Raw genomic sequence first — 21,366 nt, forward strand, 5'->3', positions numbered from 1 at the left:
AAAAGGGGGAGATTATTGATGCGGGAAGCATCAGACGATCGAACCCAAGTTTTGATAATGGCAAAGGGTTCAAAGTTAAGTTGTCTTGTGATCTAACAAGTTCATGGAGCTTGCAGGAAAGTCATAAGTGGTACTTAGGCAAAAGTCCTAGCTGTGGTTAGGCAGGTGGAAAACCCTAGGGGGTGGTAACCCTAGGTCATAGGGGGTGGTAACCCTATTCGAAAAGTCTTGGCGGGTCGAGAGCTTCAGGCAAAAGTCCTAGGGGGTGGTAACCCTAGGTGGAAAGTCCTAGTGTCGCTAACCAGGTGGAAGACTGGACGAGCCAGGAAGCAGAAGTCCAGCAAAAAGTCTGGAAGCTTCGAACGCTGAGCAAAATTCTAGTTGATCTGGAGGATCGCACTGGCAACAGGTAAATCTCCTGAGTGGAGTAGGTGAGGACGCGTTCCCCGTAGAGGGAACAGTAGGTGTCGGGTCGACCTAGGGTTTCCGGTTGGAAATCCAAAATCAGACCCGGACAGTCCGATAACTGTCAATTATATTATTTATCATATTTTTGTGCTAACTTTGTTTTGCGGGGTTTGTGTTTGGGACTAACACATTTTGCAGGAACAAAGAAGCACATCTGACCTCGGATGAGCAGTGTCTGAGGCGCCTCCATGGGGCTTGGAGGCGCCTCAGATGCGAGCCAGAAAAAGCCAGTGCAGCAGAGCTGAGGCGCCTCGGATCAGGCTGAAGGCGCCTTGGACTAGGCGTTGGAGGCGCCTTGGATCAGCCTTGAGGCACCTTCAGTGGGATAAGGCGCGACAAGATCAGAGTTGATCCACGCGTGCGACTCGGCGGCCTGGAGGCGCCTTGGACAGGCTTGGAGGTGCCTCCAGCACAGTATAAAAGGGGGGTCGAGGCAGCAGCTCAAAACAACACCTACCGAGCAATCCTTACGCTACAAGCTGCTAACAAGACGATCCCGAAGTGCTGCAAGATCATCCTGACGACCCGGAGCTTCAGTTTTTCATCTCTTTATTGTCGGTATTAATTTAATCACTATCTTTTCTGTACTTAGATTGTAATAATTCTCGTGATTATAGTTGTTGCCCAACGTAAACGCTCAACGAGCGTGGACCTTGGAGTAGGAGTCGTCACAGGCTTCGAACCAAGTAAACGACCTGTGTTCGTTTGTGTTTGCCTTTATTTATTTCCACTGCTTAATTACTCGAACGATTTACGAAAGTTTTAAATCGAACGAAATAGCCACGAGTGCTATTCACACCCCCCCCCTCTAACACTTTCGATCCAACATAAACACCCTATTTTTGAAAACTAAGATAAAAATCACTCTCCAAACTAACTAAGACAATTTATCATTTTTCTTATGCTCCCTTAAATTGTTTTGATATATGGCAAAGGGGGAGAGTATAGAGAAATTCAAATGTATAGAGAAATTTAAATTCATTATTCAATGCAAAGAAAATTAAAGAAAGTTTGAAATTTTTAAGATTTAAGGGAAGCTTTTATTAAGGGGGAGTGTTTGTAAGATTCAATTAAGGGGGAGCTTATCGTTGTATGTGCTATCTTTATGCTTGTGCTTATGATTAGAGATGCTTTGTATCTTTTCATTATTATCCTTCGCTTAACTTTGAATTTCAGTTGCCATAATCAAAAAGGGAGAGATTGTTGGTGCGGGAACCATCCGACGATCAAACCTTAGTTTTGATAATGGCAAAAGGGATTCAAAGTTAAGTTTAATTGTTATCTAATGAGCCTAAACAAGTTTGCAGGAAAGTCCTAACTGCAGTTAGGCAAAAGAAAACCCCTAGGGGGTGGTAACCCTAGGTCCTAGGGGGTGGTAACCTTAGGTGGAGAAAAACCCTAAGTGGTGGTTGTTAGAGTGTATACTAAAAGGCTAGCTTTTTGTAAACATTTATTTTGAAATAAAGAATCACATTGGTCAAATGTCTACATTTATATGCTAAGTGTAGTTGTTCAATTTATTTATATTATAAATAACATGGTGTGTGGTGTCACACACAGAAGATCATGTTATCAATTTCTTATAAATTATAAACAGTAGCTCACGACTAAGATGGATAGGAACAAACCATTGAAATAGTCGTAGTATAATTTGGTATTAGTTTATCTTGACTATAAAATTACACTAGTACACTCTGAGTGTTTTGAGCAGGACCATTTAAGGTAAGTTCTTTTTATACTAACTGCATAAAAAAACAAGACCTTTGTTATTATGGAAGTGTATGTTCTTAATCCTGATATAATAACAAGCGTATATATTTAGTATTTATTTCTTTAATTTATCAAAGGGTGTGATTTAGCTCGATAAATCAATAGACCCGATAAGTTGGGAAATAATATTATTTATAGTATGTGTTGTTGATTATAGAAGAAAACTGTGTCCTAGAAATCTAGGTTGATAATGTCCCCAAGAGGAGCTCATAAGGATTGCCATGTAAACCCTGTCGGTGGACTTAATCCGACATGACGATAAGGTTGAGTGGTACTACTCTTGGAGCTAGATATTAATTAAGTGAGTTGTTAGTAACTCATTTAATTAGTGGGCATTCTATATCTTAAACACAGGGAGACTAACACACTCATGATAAGAAGGAGCCCATATAGTAATATGAGATTGGTGCGGTAGTTCAATAATAACTCTTTAGTAGAATGAGATATTATTGATGAACTCAAGTTGGGTGTTCGGGGCGAACACGGGAAGCTCAGGTTCATTGGGAGACCAAAACCAATTCCACCTCTCGGACCCTATCATAGCCTCTTATTTATAAAGTCTTATACCCACCTTCTTACTCATCCTTAGGTGGTCAGCCAAGCCAAGCTTGGAGCCCAAGCAAGGCCCGACCAAGACATGGCTTGGATGGGTTGAAGTGTGGCCGACCTAGCTTGAACCCAAGCTTAGGTGGCCGGCCACAATAAATTAAAAGGATTTTTTTAAAAAAATCTTTCTTTATGTGGAAGTCATGGTTTTAAAAGAGAGTTTAAAATTTAAAATTTTCCTTTTATAGCTTTCTACAAAAGATTAAGAGAAAGATTTGATATATTTCCTTATTTGTAGTTAGAAGGAAGATTTTAATTTTTGATAAAACTTTTCTTTTTTTGTAACCATCCTCATGATTTTAAAAGAGAGTTTTAAAATTAAATATTTTCTTTTATAGTTTCTACAAAAGATAAAGAAAAAGGTTTGATATCTTTCCTTATTTGTAGATTGAGAGTAAGATTTTAATTTTGGAGAAAATTTTCCTTATTGTAATCATCCACATGTTTTAATAGAGAGATTTTAATTTTTAAAAGTTTCGTTTTAAAAGAGAAATTTTTATATATTTTAAAATTTCGGGAACAAATTAGGAAGTTTTAATTTTGTGTTTAAAACTTTTCTTGGTTGGAGGAGTTGTAGGGGTCGGCCATAGAGAAAAGGAAATTTTTTTAATTAAAATTTCCTTTCAATGGCAAGGAAAATAAGTTTTTATTAAAATTTTCCTTATTTGCTAAGACCAAGGAATATAAAAGAGAGGGTAGAGGTGCCTCACCTCACAACAAGATATCCTCTAGTATTCCTCTCTTCCTTAGTGGTGGTCGGTCCTCTCTTCTTCCTCTTCCCCTATTCTTCTTCTTAAGTGGCCGGCGGCATCATCTTCTTAGAGAGATCTTGGTGGCCGGATTTTGCTTGGAGGAGAAAAAGAGATAGGAGGCATTATTTCTTTGCATCCCTTGGAGCTTGGTTGGTGGCCGAAGTTCTTCATCTCAAGGAGTTTGTTGATTGGCCGAAACTTGCTTGAAGAAGAAGGAAACTTGGGTGGATTCTCATCTCGGTAGATCGTCGCTCATACGACGTCTGAGATAAGAAGAGGAATACGGCTGAAGATCGTGAGGTCTATAAGGTATAAAAGGTATAACTAGTTGTTAGTTTCGGCATCATAACTAGTTCATCCTTTTATTTATATCTTGAAATATCAAACACAAGAGGCTAATGAATCTAGGTTATCGAATTTATGTTTTCGATTTTGTGTTTCTTTTGTTTTTCGATCTTGTGATTCGATTGTTCTTAATGGTTAAACCTAGGGTTACTATAAGGAGATTAAATATTGAATTTTATTGAAAGGCTTTGTCTAGGAAGTGGCGGATGCTCCTATAACCAAGAAGACCTAGTACCTCGCCATGTTTAACTTGAAAGTCGATCTCTGAAATAAATATTTAATCAAATTTGTAACATAGGTGGATTTGGATTAATAATGTTAAGCATCGTTTGCGATCCAAGTCTAAACCTATAAGAACAGATAAATTGAATTTGGAATCAATAATGTTAAGTTCTGTTTGCGATTCCAAATTTAATTTCTAAAGAACACAATAGGTTGTTAGGGATAGTTCAGGACTTGTATAAAATTTTTGTACAGGGGAACCAGTACGATATTCCGAGTAGTAACCAACAGTGGTAACACTAGATCCTAGGGGGTGGTAACCCTAGGTGGAGGAGAAATCCTAAGGGGGGTAACCTTAGGTCCTAGGGGGTGGTAACCCTATGTGGAGAAAAATCTTAGGGGGTGGTAATCCTAGGTTCTAGGGGGTGGTAACCATAGGTCCTAGGGGGTGGTAACCCTAGGCAGAAAGTCCAGTCGGTCTGGAGGACCGAACTAGCAAACATGTATGCCCTCCTGAGTGGAGTAGGTGAGGACGTGTTCCCCGGAAGAGGAAACAGTAGGCGTCGATTCGACTTAGGATTTTCGACAGGAAATTCGAAATCAGAACCGGACAGTCCGATGACTGTCAGACTTTATATTTATGATATTATGTGCTAACTTTGTATACAGGATATTTTTTTGGACTAATGTATCATGCAGGTACAAAAGAGTAACCTTAAACCTCGGATGAACAGTGTCCGAGACGTCTCCATGGAGCTTGGAAGCGTCTCATGTGCTTAAAATTGTTCTACCGCTTTTAAAATAAAAACTTCAAATCTCACATCTCGCGTGTTCATCTTTTTCGTTACACAAACTTCTTTATTCGAGCCGACTAATAGATTTAAAACTGAGAATCAGTTATTGCAATAATTAAGGTGGCCGAAGGGTATCGATCAAGCTCTCAAAGCTCCATGGACAATGGGGCCATGGCCGGATGAGGGATATTAATGATAGTGTCGAGGAGAACTGAAGAAGGATGGCACGGCCACCGCCCATGTCCCTTCTGCTTAATGACTGGGAAAGTAAGTAAGACATCGCCTTCCATTTCCATATCTCAAAGCTTCCTCTTTTTTATCAATTTATTTAATCTGTAGCTTCGACATTGACGCATGGATTTTTAAAGCTCTTATACCGGTTTTAGTCGGCTTATACAAGACAGACAGTGTATTAAAAACTAATAAAACAGCACCTCGCGAATAATTCTCTGTCTAAAATATTCCTCTAATCTTCATTTTAAAGTTATTTTGATAAAAAAAAAAACACCATCATTTTAAAATTTTAAGATAGAGTAATTTTGATCGAATCAAACCAACTTTAAAATTTGTTTTTGTACAAAGCAACTCTAAAATTATAATATTGTTTCGTATAAAATCAGCTATGAGTGGCGTATCACAGTTAGACAGCCTTCTCGGAGCACAACTTATATACACTAAAAAAAAGCAACTTTCAAAGTATTCATTTCATTTGGAGTTCAAACTCGATTTTTTTTTTTTCTGGATCCGGATGAGATCAGGGATGGGTTGACTCCCTGAAATATCATTGTCAAACTTTTTTACTAGGTCGAATTTGCCTAAGATCCTATTGGGTCGCGGTTCCTAGCAAGTTGGCTCCTGTCGGATCATGTGGTTACCAAGTCAGTAGTTGTAGAGTCAAGCCACATGAGGACTCCGGTAAAGGCCTTTGGCGACTGAAAGGATTTGAAAAAAATTTGAAGGGAGGTCAAGATGAATCTTGATGGAACCCCTCCGACTACATTCAAGTCAGATTCAAATTGAAAATAGGAGATAATGAAGTGAAAAATAAAAAAACAAGTAATACTCAATGTCATAACGTGCCTCTTATACTTTGTTTACTTGGGATAGCAAAAAGTAATATTAAGAAAACAATTTCATGATAAAAAATTTCTATTATTTATTCCATTAAAATATAAGAGGGAAGAGAAATATAATCTATCGGTAGATGATTATATGCTATATTTATTTGGGATATCGATGGATGATTATATGCTATATTTATTTGGGAGAGCGGAAAGTAAAATTAAGGAAAAGTTTTTGTAACAAATTTTTTTTCATCATTTATTTTATTAAAATTTAAAGAGGGAAGAAAAACACAATCCATTAGTGAATGATTTTAAAATCAAAATAGATCATCTCAAAATCGGATGGAAAGCAATTGATGGAAAAAATTGACGCATATATGTCTTTTTATTCCCAAAATTATATTATATATTAAAAAAATGATGCATATACCCTTTTTAACTCACAATACACCGCATGTACCACCTTCCTCAATTAAATGATTAACCAAGCTGGGTAACGTTGAGCTTGGAGTGACCGGCACGGCCCCACGGAAGTTTTCCACCGGTCACCATGGTAAATCGGAAAGCGCTCGCAGCGGGCAGCCTAGGAGCCCAACATCCTTTAGTTGCGTGCCTCATTTGGAGGAAAAATTCCTGTAAATTCATCATGGCTCGAATCACGAGTGCTTGGGCGACAACCTGAATGTCCTATCGCTGCACCATAACCCGAGAGCGCTAAACTAAGATAAGGTAAACTTTTTATAGTGACTAGGCACACCACTTCGCGGCCCCATACCCCAGAAACCCCCCCCCCCCCCCGGAAGAGATTTTTTAGAGAGTCTCAGTATCACTTGGTTGATAAGAGCGTCCCACCATCAAAGCGGCAAACCTCAGTCAACATACCCCAAATTGAGGGCTTTTTTAATTGATAAGAGTCTGCGCAGGTGGGGACTCGAACCTGATACCTCAATCAATGGGTAACAACATCATAACCAGAGCACTCCCTAATTCAGTTGTTGAAACTAAGGTAGGGTAAACTTTTTATAGTAATTGGGCCCACCTCTTCGCGATATCATACCCCAGAAACCCCCGAAGGGATTTTTTGAGGAGCCTCGGTACCACTTGGTTGATAATAGCGTCCCACCACCGAAGCGGCGACCTCAGTCAACAAGCCCCAAATTGGGGACTTTTTAATTGATAAGAGTCTGCGCAGGTGTAGGTTCGAACCTAGCACCTCAGTCAATGGATAACAACGTCATAACTAGAGCACTCCTAATTCAATTGTTATCACCTTCCTCAATCAAGGTAATATGCAGAGGAAGAAATTTCTTTTCTTTTTCATTATCATGCCCCTATATTTATTTCATCAGTCCAACGTCCACTCCTTTATGTAAATAGAGCATATCATAACTAAAATCGATCCCTTTAAAATCGGACCAAAAATATTATTTTTAACACATAAAAGTACATCATATACCTAAAAAAAATTGACACGGATTTTTTTTTTCAATTACAAAAATTATATCATACATACCCATATTCCCCAATCAATATAAATAAACACATACAGATGAGAGGAAGAGATTTCTTTTCTATACTCTTCTCATGCCCTATATTTATTTTATCCATTCATCTTCCTCTCATTCATGCCATTGGCGCTATTAGAACTGTCATGTCACGTCAGAACTCAGGAACAATCTGGTTGATCGGGTTTGATCAGCTCAGCTGTGTGCACGATTATATCGACTTGAGTTAGACTCGGAAGAGCTGACTCGAGTTGATCATGAGCTGACTGACTTGACCAGAACTGATTCTGCTTTGATCGAGTCTTGAGCCCTACCACGCGGCACCTGCTGTTCCCGCCGCATCAATTCTTTTGAGTGATTTACCTCAGCATTAATTACATCGCGAGAGCATGTTGTTAGCAGAGTGGTCAAGGTTAGTAGTAGCTAGCTAGGTTGTATGCTTTTCACGATTATTGTCAAGCTTAACTTTCAAGAAGCTTTTGCATATGTAGATAAGTAGATTCTTTTATTGCTATGACAACAATCCGAGCGACATCTGCAAGCTTAAGAACCAGTTCGCAGAGATACATATAACAGTACATTGTTCAAGAGTTTATGATCTGTTTGTAAAAAAATCAATGCAAAATTTCTATATATATATACCTACACTGCATGTCTATTATAATGTGGTTGGTGGCCGAGCCTCAGCTCCAAATCCACCTCATTGTCTTCGTCGACCTCCTGCCTCCTCGCCTCACCACCTGGCGCCACCGAGCCAGTAGCGTCGCGGTGGCGGCGATAGCGGCCAGTACTACTACTGCTCAGTCCCAACCCGAGATCCTCGCCCAAGAGGCATTGAGCCGTCGTCCTCTCCGCCGACGGCGCCTGCGACGAGTGCACGGTGTAACCAGCAGCACCACTGCCACCATGGCATACAGACGACGAGGCCATCGGCGGCGGCGGCGGTGGCTGTGCCTTTACTCGGTCCTTGCGGTGGATGTTCATGTGGCCGCCGAGGGCCTGCGCATTGGAGAAGCCCCTCCTGCAGAAGGTGCAACCGTAGTAGGGATGCGGCCGGGTGCCGGCGGCGTCGTAGTCGTCGTCGCCTGAGGCCTTGGCGGGGCCCGTACCGTGCTCCTCCTCCATGGCCAAAGCTAATGGACGAAGAGAAGGGAATTGAGGAAGGGGGGAGAAGGGACAAGCGGAGGGCATTGGTTTTGTCGATCAAGAGTGTACTGCGAATTAATAGATTAAGAAAAATCTAATTTAATCGCGCGGCACGATGCCATATAATTATTTTTAGCGAGTATTCTATTCGGCCGGCTGAGGAGGAAGAAAAGAAGAAGGAACCTTTTTAACCTTTTATATATATATATATATATATATATACTTTTTGAGCAAAATTTCAGCTGAATTATATGCATATATAGCTCAGAAGTTTTCATGGACTTCAGCAATGCCAGTTCAGGTCGCATAAAAGGTCATTGATGCTGATAAAGATTGGGGATTAGGTAGCTGCTCAGATCGCTAAAAAGGGATATGTGAGGTCAGGCTCATTGAGCATGGTCATGTGAATTGGACACAAGTAGGGAGCAGTCAGTCAACTCTCCAACCACTCTGGCAAGGTTAATTATTAACATTATGTTGTTTTGGACATTCTAATGTCTTGTTCTTGATCAAACTATGTGTGTGTAGCTTGTTGTTCCTGCTGATCAAGCAATAGTTGAGGAGTTGATTTTTAATTGAGAAAGGTCTCGGCGAGTAGTAAGCACTAGTTGACCAAGTAATTAATTAGGACGGCTATAATTAAATGAATTAAATTGATCCGGTCGGAAAGGGAGGAGGGAATGGAGGTCTTCATCGTAAATCTCATTGGCTGAAAATACACAAGTTTTGAGGAATGTTTGCAGCAGTCAAAGAGAATTAGAATGGAGGATCTCCCATGTTCAAGTTAGGCTTCAGATTATAGAAAGTACGGAGAAGAAGATATATCTCCAAAAATAGAGAATTGTATATGCATAACCAGGCCCGTGGGGGCGGACTCTTCTTTATATTACCCCAGAGGACAGAGACATGACGCCCACATTTTCCTATCCACGCCCCCCATCACCCACATTCGGATTGGGGGTGTTTATATCATCCGTGTTCCCCGGCCCTATCCATATCCCCATGTTCGGGTAGCAAGGGTGTCATGTCACCCTACTTTATTTTTGAACTCTATCCAAAAGACTTTATACCAATGAAGATATCTTACATGTTTTTAAATCCATGATCTCTCATGACTTTGTTTTTGAACTCTATCCAAAAGGTCTCATAAATGAAAATATCTTACATGCTTTTAAATCCATAATCTTTTATAAATCTTTCCAATGTGAGACTTTGATTGTATCTCCAACAATCCTCTCCTCTAACAACGGACTACCATTACTCTCGTGGTTCAAACTTTCTTATAAGTATCCATTCACTCTTAACTTGCTTCGGGCCTTCCCGCGAACATCCGGTCATCCTGACCTATCCCGACCCTTCTTGTAAGCATCCGATTACTCTTGATTTGTTCCAAACCTCCCCGTAAGCATTTGTATCTGGTCATTCTTGACCCACTCTGAGCCTCCCCGCAAACATCCACATCCGGTCATTCTTGACTTGCTCTAGATTTTCTCGTAAGCATCCGGTCACTGTTGATCTATTTCAGATCTTCCCGCAAATATTTGATCATCCTGACCTACTACAGGCTTTCCCGCTAGCATTTGATCACCCTAATCTACTTTGGGCCTCCCCACAACTTTGTTCAAGGCCACCTCACGTGACATCTGGTCTAGATCATAACTTTGATGCTTGATCCGGTGGTCAAGGCAGGGGACCCCATTGCGAGGGGTCAACGCCACGTGGAGATCAAAGGGCCGGGGGGGTCCACCGGAGAAGGGTGAGCCGACCGGACTTGGGAGAAAAGGATACACCGATCGGCCGACCGATGAGCATCCAACAGTAAAAGGTGCCCTAACAGGGGGCGGGGTTCCGATGCTCAGTTGAAACAATAGCTAAGAGCCGAGCGGAAGGCCTAAGAGAAGGTGACATACTGCTAACAGTCCTTACGTAGCACCCGCCCGGAAGTCTCCCCAGCATATCAATGCAAATGACAGGCGGGACGTGATGGGCGTGCCGCCCTGCCGGCGCAGGGGATGAGGGTCGTCCGGACGACGCTCTTCGTCCAGCCGGTCGGACGGACGTCCCGGCCGGTGGTGGGTAAAGAAGGACAGGAACATCTTCTGACAGCCGTCAAGTCCTATGGCTAGGCCATACTCCAAGTCTGACAACGATGTGTTCTGTTGTCCCATCGAAGACATGATTGGACTGTAGCAGTATGACGTCAGGTAAGCTTTCTGACAAACACATACCGAGGTATGGGCTGCGAACACGTACGTGCCTCGGTGGACGTGTAGGAGCTCTTTCACCGCTCTATATAAAGAGTCGCATACTTCGTCGGAGGTACGCGTGGAACACCTTTGGAGCTACTTTTTCCACCACTTGCTTACCTGACTTGAGCGTCGGAGGGTCACCGCCGGGAACCCCTTCCCGGCCCGACTTCTGTGCAGGTTCGCCGGAGCTTCGTGCCACCAGTCGAAGATCCACGTCAGCAGTCGGAGAGTGCCCCGTGCCCAGCGTCCGTTGATTCAGCATTCGGACAGGATCAAATTGGCGCCGTCTGTGGGAACGCTCCTGCATCCGAACGGAAGCAATGGACGAAGTTGGACGACCACACATGGTGATGCACTCCGTGGAGAAACTCGACGCTCTGACAGAGGTAAGAGTAGCTAGGCTCATGGAGCAACAGGAGCAGAAGACTCAAGTAGAAGGATAACGTAGCAGGCCGCCTCCACCTCTGGGGGGGCCGAGTGGCCATGGAGGACCGACCGGGAAGTTTCGCCATCCTCCTGGCCTTGATAAATTTCGACGAGTACATTGTATCCACCTCACTCCACGGGTATTCGGGAGTTAAGAAATTGAGTCAGATCATATGCTGATCGGCAGGTTAGTTTTTCAGATATAGTTTCTTTCAGGCATAGAATTCATCGTAATTTTCCGAAAGAAGGCCCGTGCCGTTCGGCCGGGTGTATATCATCGGAGCCAAAGGCTCGACAACGAAGGCCCCGAGCCGTTCGGCCAGAGGTATAATAACCGAGCCAAGCGCTCGATGAAGAAGGCCCCGAGCCATTCGGCCGGAGGTATAATAACCGAGCCATGCGCTCGACGAAGAAGGTCCCGAGCCATTCGGCCGGAGGTATAATATCCGAGCCAAGCGCTCGATAACGAAGGCCCCGAGCCGTTCGGCCGGAGGTATAGTATCCGAGCCAATCGCTCGATGAAGAAGGCCCCGAGCCATTCGGCCGGAGGTATAATAACCGAGCCATGCGCTCGACGAAGAAGGCCCCGATCCGTTCGGCCGGAGGTATAATAACCGAGCCAAGCGCTCGACGAAGAAGGCCCCGAGCCATTCTGCCGGAGGTATAATATCCGAGCCAAGCGCTCGATGCCGAAGGCCCCGAGTCGTTCGGCCGGAGGTATAATATTCGAGCCAAACACTTGATGAGGAAGACCCCGCGCCGTTCGGCCAGGAGTACAGTATCTGAGCCCAGCGCTCGACAAAGAAGACCCCGAGCCGTTCGGCCGGGAGTACGTTATCCGAGCTGGGGGAAAGGTGCGCTAAATGTAAATTTATATACATTTCGGTCGCCTATGTCCTTGTAATGCAGGAAGCAAAATTATAAAGATGGCAAATATCTTCGCCGACCGGCTGTATTAAAAGTAGCCTTAAAGGTCGTCGAGCTCCGACGTTAAAAATCGAGAGACGAGCCAGCGTCTATAAACTTCCGAGCGGAAGACCGTCGAGCTCCGACGTTAAATATCGAGAGACGAGCCGACGTCTATAAACTCCCGAGCGGAAGACCGTCGAGCTCCGACGTTAAATATCGAGAGACGAGCCGGCGTCTATAAACTTCCGAGCGGAAGACCGTCGAGCTCCGACGTTAAATATCGAGAGACGAGCCGGCGTCTATAAACTTCCGAGCGGAAGACCGTCGAGCTCCGACGTTAAATATCGAGAGACGAGCCGGCGTCTATAAACGTCCGAGCGGAAGATCATCGAGCTCCGACGTTAAATATCGAGAGACGAGCCGGCGTCTATAAACGTCCGAGCGGAAGACCGTCGAGCTCCACCGTCGAGCTCCGACGTTAAATATCGAGAGACGAGCCGGCGTCTATAAACGTCCGAGCGGAAGACCGTCGAGCTCCGACGTTAAATATCGAGAGACGAGCCGGCGTCTATAAACGTCCGAGCGGAAGACCGTCGAGCTCCGACGTTAAATATCGAGAGACGAGCCGGCGTCTATAAACGTCCGAGCGGAAGACCGTCGAGCTCCGACGTTAAATATCGAGAGACGAGCCGGCGTCTATAAACGTCCGAGAGGAAGACCGTCGAGCTCCGACGTTAAATATCGAGAGATGAGCCGGCGTCTATAAACGTCCGAGCGGAAGACCGTCGAGCTCCGACGTTAAATATCGAGAGACGAGCCGGCGTCTATAAACGTCCGAGCGGAAGACCGTCGAGCTCCGACGTTAAATGTCGAGAGACGAGCCGGTGTCTATAAACCCTCCGGTCGGGAGACCGTCGAGAGACGACTCGGCGTTTATAAACCCACCGATCGGACAGTAGTCAAGTTCCGACGGTAAAATTCGACGGGCGACCAAAGCCTATAGGGCCACCGGATGGATGGTTTTCTGCGTAGCCCTTGGTTGGACCCGACGTAACAGCATAAGGCCGAGCGGCTCCTTTATAAAATGTACTCGGGGCACAAAAAGCTCAAGACCAAGGCGAAAAATAAAAATCGGACGCAGGAAGAATGGGCAAATAACAAGACACAGTTCATTCACGCCGACCGGCGGATAGACAAAATTTCTAAAGTTTGCCCCGACCGGCACAGATACAGAAAAATTACAAAATTGCCTCACAGACAGATTCTTAGTCATCAAAATTAAAAAGATGGTCAGGGATGGAGCCCATCATGGTCGCCAGGTCTTCGGCAGGGACGGACAGATCGGCAGGAGCATGGCCTTTGTTCTTCATGTATTCCACCGCCACTTTGATTGCCTCCTCAAAAGTCAAGGAGAGCTTGTCGGTAAATTTCTCGCCAAACCCGTCCGAGCGGACTAAGGTATCGGTCGTCACTCGATCAGATCGGCAGTCCAGTCAGTCGGACTTCTCCTCCTTCGACTAGACTTGAGGGGAAGGCAAGTGATCCGGTGGTCAAGGCAGGGGACCCCATTGCGAGGGGTCAACGCCACGTGGAGATCAAAGGGTCGGGGGGTCCACCGGAGAAGGGTGAGCCGACCGGACTTGGGAGAAAAGGATAGACCGATCGGCCGACCGATGAGCATCCAACAGTAAAAGGTGCCCTGACAGGGGTCGGGGTTCCGACGCTCAGTTGAAACAATAGCTAAGAGCCGAGCGGAAGGCCTAAGAGAAGGTGACATACTGCTAACAGTCCTTACGTAGCACCCGCCCGGAAGTCTCCCCAGCATATCAATGCAAATGACAGGCGGGACGTGATGGGCGTGCCGCCCGGCCGGCGCAGGGGATGAGGGCCGTCCGGACGACGCTCTTCGTCCAGCCGGTCGGACGGACGTCCCGGCCGGTGGTGGGTAAAGAAGGACAGGAACATCTTCTGACAGCCGTCAAGTCCTATGGCTAGGCCATACTCCAAGTCTGACAACGAGGTGTTCTGTTGTCCCATCGAAGACATGATTGGACTGTAGCAGTATGGCGTCAGGTAAGCTTTCTGACAGACACATACCGAGGTATGGGCTACGAACACGTACGCGCCTCGGTGGACGTGTAGGAGCTCTTTCACCGCTCTATATAAAGAGCCGCATACTTCGCCGGAGGTACGTGTGGAACACCTTTGGAGTTACTTTTTCCACCACTTGCTTACCTGACTTGAGCGTCGGAGGGTCACCACCGGGAACCCCTTCCCGGCCCGACTTCTGTGCAGGTTCGCCGGAGCTTCGTGCCACCAGTCGAAGATCCACGTCAGCAGTCGGAGAGTGCCCCGTGCCCAGCGTCCGTTGATTCAGCATTCGGACAGGATCAATGCTATTTGCTGGGACTACAGGAATTCACATATCTCCATAATGATATGATATTATCCACTTTGGACTTAACCCCTCATAATGCCTCATATCAATAGAGATATTTTATATCATTTTAAGCCCATGATCTTTTCCATATCTTTTTAATGTGAAACTTTAATTGTAACCCCAACACCTTCGATAAGAATTATGGTGATCTTTCACTTATGAATTGATTGATTAAATGTTTCTCTTGTCATGCAAGCGGGACTATGTTGAAGACGTCATGCAATAAGTAGTGAAGAATGTGGGGTGACGTGGAATCCTTGTAACCCAAACGTGGGGATATGGATAGGGGAATGCGGATGACGTAACACCCCTTAACCCAAAGTCCCAAATGTGGATGATGGGGGGATGTGGATATGAAAATGCGAGCATTGTGTCTCTCTCCTCCAAGGTAGTATAAAGAATAGGTCACTCCCATGAAATTGAGTATGTATACACAATTCTCTATTTTTGGACATATTCTTCGTTTCCTTACTCTCCAATCATTAGAGGCCTAACTTAAGTGTCGAAGTGGTTGAGAGTTTGCCTTAGACTCCATTATAATTTTCTTTGACTATCGTAGAGATTCCTCGAAGCTCGTGTATTTCTAGCTCGGTGAGATCCTCAGCGAAGACCTCCGACCTGTCACCAGCTTCGTTCTTAGTGGTTCCCTCCTTGATCTCGGACCAAATCATAAATATTTACAAAACAAACTTTGTATTCATTCATGACCCGTGGGTCTTCTATCTCCACGTGACATTGCTTCGTCAGACTTTCACCCATTGCGAAAAATTTCCTATCGCTTCCGCCTGTAGGAGTCTAGATTATGTCTAAGTCCCAGTGTGGTTGATCATCCTCTCAAACCATCTACTGATCATCGCCTTGGTAAACTATTATTTCACCAACTAGCTAATCGGACGTGAGCCCCTCGGACGGATTCCTTCTTTTGCTCATTAGCCTCCAGGGTTTGATAAAATGTATATATATTATTTCAATTGTAAAAGAATATATTATATGAATAAATTTATTTATTATTTTATATAAAATTTTATTGTCAATAATAGTATATATATCAAATGATTGAATAATTTTATAATTTTTTATGCGTTCTCTCCCATCTAATATTCATACTATGTTAAAAGTAAAATAATAATATAAAATTCATGAATAGATAAAATTTAACATAAATTATAAAAAAAAAACAATTAGCTAAGCTTGATTAAAAGTTAGAGAACAATGTTCATAAGTTCTGCTCAAATTTAATAAGATTTGTAATAAACAAAATAAATAAGTTTGAACACAGTTAAACTTGATTTGGTTCGGCTTGTTTACCCTCCTAAGCAATTAATTTTTAAGTGGGCTTAATTAAGTGGCAGTAGTTAATTATAGTTTTTGGGTGAGGTCCGATTGGCCTAGTGCTCATGTTTTAAAGCCCATTAGACCCGTGCATGAAAAAGTGGCAGATAAGCCATCCTTCTTCACCACCACCACTCGCTTAGTCGCTGCCTCCGCTTCTTCGTTGTCTCCGACGCCCGGCCATGGCAATGCTCTCCGTCGTGGCCGCTCCCAAGCCCAGGTACGCGCCCCTCTTACAATCGTCCTCCTGCTCTACAGCGCTCCTCCTCCGCCTCGGCCTTCCTCAGCGGGACTCCCGCCGCCGCGTCTACGTCTCCAAGCTGCCCAGCCCGCCGCGACACACTCAGCCGTCGGGGGAGCAGGTGTACCAGCCCTTCCGCCCCCCGCCTTCCCCTCTTCCGGCCAAGTACCGCTCGCTCGGCCCCGCCGAGCGCCTCGACATCCTCCGCGACCGCCTCGGCTTGTGGCACGAGTACGCCCCTCTTCTCCCCACCCTCGGGAACGACGGTTTCACCCCTCCCTCGATTGAGGAGATCACGGGCATCCCCAGCATCGAGCAGAATCTCCTGGTGGTCGCCACCCAGGTCCGCGACTCCCTCGTCTCGACCTCCTTTGACCCCGAGTTGCTCTCCTACTTTGACTCCGGCGGCGGGGCGGATCTGCTTTACGAGCTCCGCTTCCTGAACGCCACGCAGCGCGCTGCCGCCGCGATCTACCTGATCGAGCACCGCCTCGACCCCAAGGCCGCTCAGGAGCTGGCGCGGGCGATGAAGGACTTCCCGCGCAGGAGGGGCGATGAAGGCTGGAACTTCTTCTCCGCCTTCTCCCCGGGCGACTGCCTGGCGCACACCTACTTTCGCCTCAGCCGAGAGGCCATCAACCCTAACGAGCGGGTGGCTGTGCTCAATCGGGCGATCGAAGCGGTGGAGACGGAGGCGGCGAGGAAGCGGGTGGAGGAGGAGATGGAGCGGGCGACCGGGCGTTCGGAGGAGGGCGATGGGAGCGAAGAGGCGGAGGGGCTGAGGGTGACGGTGCCGATCGTACGGCTGAGGTACGGGGAGGTGGCGGAGGCGTCGACAGTGACGCTGCTTCCAGTATGCCGGGCAGCGGAGGGGGAGGAGGGGATGGCGGCCGCGCCGCGGAGGTGCAAGGCGGAGGGGGAGCTGGGAGTAGTGGTGGCGGAACAGGGGTGGGGGAGGTGGGTGGTGCTGCCCGGGTGGTCGCCGGTGGCGGCGGCGGCGGCAGGAGGGGAAGGGGTGGCGCTGGAGTTCGTGGACGGGAGAGTGCTACCGTGGCGATCGAGCTGGGGGTGGGAGGAAACGGTGATAGTGGTCGCGGACCGGGGGAAGCGAGAGGTGACGAAGGGAGCATACTACGTGGTTGGCGGAGAAAGGAAGGGACTGCGCGTGGAGAGAGGGGCGGAACTGCTGGATCTGGGAGTGGAGGCGGCGCTTGGGACGGTGGCGCTAGTGGTCAGGCCGCCGAAGGACGAGGACGACGACATGATCCGCGACGAAGAGTGGGATTGAATCGCGATCGGTTCCACACCGGAATTGACGCAATAATTTCGCCATAAACGGAAACGAAAAGTTGAATTGCGCAGCTGGAAACCTTGAAAATCGGAATCCAGAAGATCACACAATTGTTTTCCATCACCAAGGAGAAGAGGAGAAACACAAACATGTAATAAACTTTTTTTGCGTTATTGAATTTCAAATGCATCATCGTAATCGAGAAGAGTATGCTATCTTGACATCCTAACTCATAACATCGTATGTACCATCCCAATATAATATAAATTTATTAAGTATTTCCCTGAAAAAAAAAATTCAAAACTAAAATTTGTAAAATACATCTCAACCCCAGTAAACAACACATTGTAACTTCCAATAGCAAAGCATAATGAAAATTATTGATACACTGAACAAAATTCGTGTGTCCCAAATAAGAATGAGTTTTCAAACCGAGCTATAAGAAACATATCTGTAGGACGCCCACCTGCAAGCGCTTCAAACTAATTGGTTTTCGACTTGGGAGCCAGCCTCTTGGATTGTCGTCTTGCAATAGTGTTCTTCATGCTGAGGAAAAACAGCAGTGCACCGAACAATGCTACGTTCTGTTACAAGAAAATGGTTATAAGTTACTTTAATTTTTTGTAGTCTTATATTACTCTGATTGATAGGATTGAAGCAAACCTGAGCGAATCGGTTAAAAAGCTGAACAAATTCTGGCTTTTCTATATCGTAATTGTAGAAGTCATAGACCACGGGTGTAATGAAGGCAAGGTACAGAAGCTGCAGAAGTTGGTCATGTCCATGAAAACACAAGTTAGTATAAGATCCGCAATAGCTAGCAAAACATAGCCAACATGCCTCTAATGCAGTGGGTCATTTTTGCAAAAACTGTAGTTGTACAATTTTTTTAAGATAAAATAAGATTTCATGATTAGTTAGAGTTTATGAGACCAATAGAACTTCAAACACCAGGTACACTCTCGCAGAAGGATAGGGCACATATTGATATTGATAAAGTAAATATACATACCAGAAGATATGCTCCTAAAGAGCTGCTCAAGACGAACAAGATACCACCAAAACCTTTCAGGAATATGGTACTTGCAAGGATATGTTTCATCTGAACAATATTGTAGAAAATTAGTAGCAGTAGTAGGAGGAGAGAGAGAGAAAGAGAGAGAGAGAGAGTCACTTCAATGTGTGGCACCACAATGCCCAGATGTGAAGAGACATGTTTCACAAAACGGTTGTATTTTGGCCTTAGCGCCTTTGCTGCCGGTCCACCATCAGCTCCGAATTCACTAAATCTGGCAAAGAGCACTATACATATCAGCTAGATTGTAACTACATATTTACAAGCTTTGATCCTGAAAGTGAAAATAAAGGCCAGAATCTTAATAGCAAATTAGCAAACATGAAATTCCAATAATAACAACAAACACCTGTGTGCTTATTAACTCAACAAAAAAGCTGGAAAAAAAGTTTATTGAGAAAATAGTTAACCAGAAAATTAATATATATCTTCGGTTATATTAATTTTTCCGCTGATTTCTTCAATGATCAAACCTCCCATTTCATCAATGAGCTTCAAAGGATACTTATTTTCTTTCCCCAAAAATTTGCTCGATTTATACCCCTCATAACATATGGCGTAAAGTTTCACACCCTTCTTACCATATCCAGAATGGACCAACCATCTATTCTCAAAACTAAACAATGAGAGCTCTTAATTGGCCAGCCTTTTCACTTGGATAACCAATGGATTATGATCAGATAAAATAGTTGCCCTAGTAGAAACTTACCAGGATTCCAAATGTAGCCATGAAAACTTTCCTTCTAAGTCCGGTCAAAAGATGAATTCATGAAAAATTGGTCACCAGACAATATTTTTCTTCCCAACTTAGCAGAATTCATTATATTGTAACAAAAAGTGATTACGCTCACTCCATATGCCCCTCACAACCCGTCTCCAGGTTATGTGAAGGGAGGTAAATCACGGGTTCAATTTATAGCTAACCGCTAAATGGCTAGAGAGTGGGAGGATTTTTTTTTTCACTATAGACAATAAATGGTGGCAATGAATATACTACCATCAACTTGCGTTGAAGGCACATCAGGAAACTTTCACATCTGATAACTCACTGAGGTTTAGTGTCTTTGAGCACATCAAATACAATAAGCACACAAACATTCAAGGTATATCATAGGTCAATTAATTCCAACAACTAAAAGACAATTAGAAAATTGTTTGCACAAATTTCTGCACACAGCAACGAGTAGGCCAGTCGGCATAAGAAAAATAAAAGGCAATCACCTGGATGTCTCAACTGCATAGCTTAGGAGAGCACCATGCTTATAGGGCATAGAAACACCATAGCAGTTCAGTCATGGTGCCCATTGTCAATATCTTTGATTTAGGGGACACTAAACAAGGAAAACAACCAATTGAATTGATTGCACTATCTAGAACTCTTCATGGCATGAATAACTATAATTTTCTATGATATTTTAACATAATTTGGAAGTAATTAGGCATTCGGTTAATGGAATCTTCCAGAATTCATGGAAAAGTATAGGGACGCAACATTCCCATGTTGGGTTCAACATTCATTACAGGTGCAAAAGCCACATGACTTAACAACGGTACTGTGAATTCATGAAATCAAATTTTCTCAGGAGTCAAGTGATGACCTCCAAAAAGATGTGGCAGTTTAGATTCATCAAGTGTATATCACTGTAGCTTATGTCTAAGGAGGAAATACTCCGCCATAGTTTATTGCAAGACTAAAGATGTGCAACCAACCATTGTTTATTTCCTATGTTTTCTTTTAATGTTTATTTCAACCAAAGCAAACTTTTTATCCTTCTCTAAACTTTCAATAAAACAAACTAGGTTTTTTTTTTTTAAATGCTAGGAACATGAGTTTCGCACAAATACAACAAATTGCTATTATCTTAACAGAATTATTTTAAGTATTTCCGACAAGTGTAGAGTAACCTAATGATACTTCAATCCCAGTACATTCTAGAGCCATTACCAGGCCATATTTCGTAATTAAATAATACTAGAATTAAATATATACTAGATCACGGTTTTTGAGCAAAAATGTCAACACCTTATCAGTGTAGGAGCAACAAAATTGAGAATCCAATCCAATCAAAGACTATCGCCAAACAGATCAGCATCTTAAAAACCAGAGGATCATCAAAAGATCACCAATTTTTAGGTGCCGGATAAAATTCAATAAGAAGAAATAACAGGAAATCGAAACACAAGGGAAATCGAACAGTCAACGAGAAACAAAAAAATAGATTCCAGACTACCGACGGCCGAAGACCGGAGCCGTCAGGAGACAACAAACGGAGCATCGAAACACGAAAACTACTAAACCCGACTCTACCCAACCAACAGAACCCACCAAATCTGAGCTCGCAAACCAAAGAACCACTTCAGAAATAAATTATCCGATGATGTAGAAGCCGAGATCCAACAGAAACAGCAGGTGAAGGAGGAGAGGGGAAACAAAAAATAAATAAATAAATAAACAAGACGTAAGAGCCAATTACTCGAGGTATGCGGAGAGGAGAAATACGGCGGAGAAGAGGACTCTCCCGGCGAAGGACATGAAACTCATCTCGGCGCAGCAGAAATGGCCCCCGTCGACGGCGATAACTCCCCAGAGAGATCCCTTCCTTCGCGTCGGTTCTTGTCTTTTCTAGACGGCGACAACGAGAGGAATGATCTGGGAACCTGCACAGATGATTCGTTGAATTTACAAAATTGCCACCCCTTCTCTCAAGATTCGCGTTGGGCTGGACACAAA

General features: G+C 44.4%; 3 protein-coding genes across 3 annotated transcripts; 1 reads left to right on the forward strand and 2 right to left on the reverse strand.

Moving 5' to 3' along the window:
* Nucleotides 1-8,168: 8,168 nt before the first annotated feature.
* Nucleotides 8,169-8,651, reverse strand: LOC121980019 (zinc finger protein 11-like). Its single transcript, XM_042531992.1, has one exon. The coding sequence runs from the start codon at nt 8,649-8,651 to the stop codon at nt 8,169-8,171; it is 483 nt and encodes a 160-aa protein (XP_042387926.1).
* A 7,367-nt stretch (nt 8,652-16,018) lies between these two features.
* LOC121981792 (rubisco accumulation factor 1, chloroplastic-like) lies at nt 16,019-18,102 on the forward strand. The gene has a single exon (XM_042534514.1). The coding sequence runs from the start codon at nt 16,211-16,213 to the stop codon at nt 17,555-17,557; it is 1,347 nt and encodes a 448-aa protein (XP_042390448.1). The 5' UTR covers nt 16,019-16,210; the 3' UTR covers nt 17,558-18,102.
* Nucleotides 17,806-21,266, reverse strand: LOC121981793. The gene is made up of 5 exons (XM_042534515.1): nt 21,110-21,266; nt 18,735-18,849; nt 18,573-18,662; nt 18,224-18,322; nt 17,806-18,144 (listed from the first exon to the last, which is right to left on the reverse strand). Exons 1-5 carry the CDS (start codon nt 21,175-21,177, stop codon nt 18,043-18,045), a joined length of 474 nt encoding a protein of 157 aa, XP_042390449.1. The 5' UTR covers nt 21,178-21,266; the 3' UTR covers nt 17,806-18,042.
* Nucleotides 21,267-21,366: the final 100 nt, after the last annotated feature.

This window comes from Zingiber officinale, chromosome 5A (genome assembly GCF_018446385.1).
Source record: "Zingiber officinale cultivar Zhangliang chromosome 5A, Zo_v1.1, whole genome shotgun sequence".
Classification (NCBI taxonomy): Eukaryota; Viridiplantae; Streptophyta; class Magnoliopsida; order Zingiberales; family Zingiberaceae; genus Zingiber; species Zingiber officinale.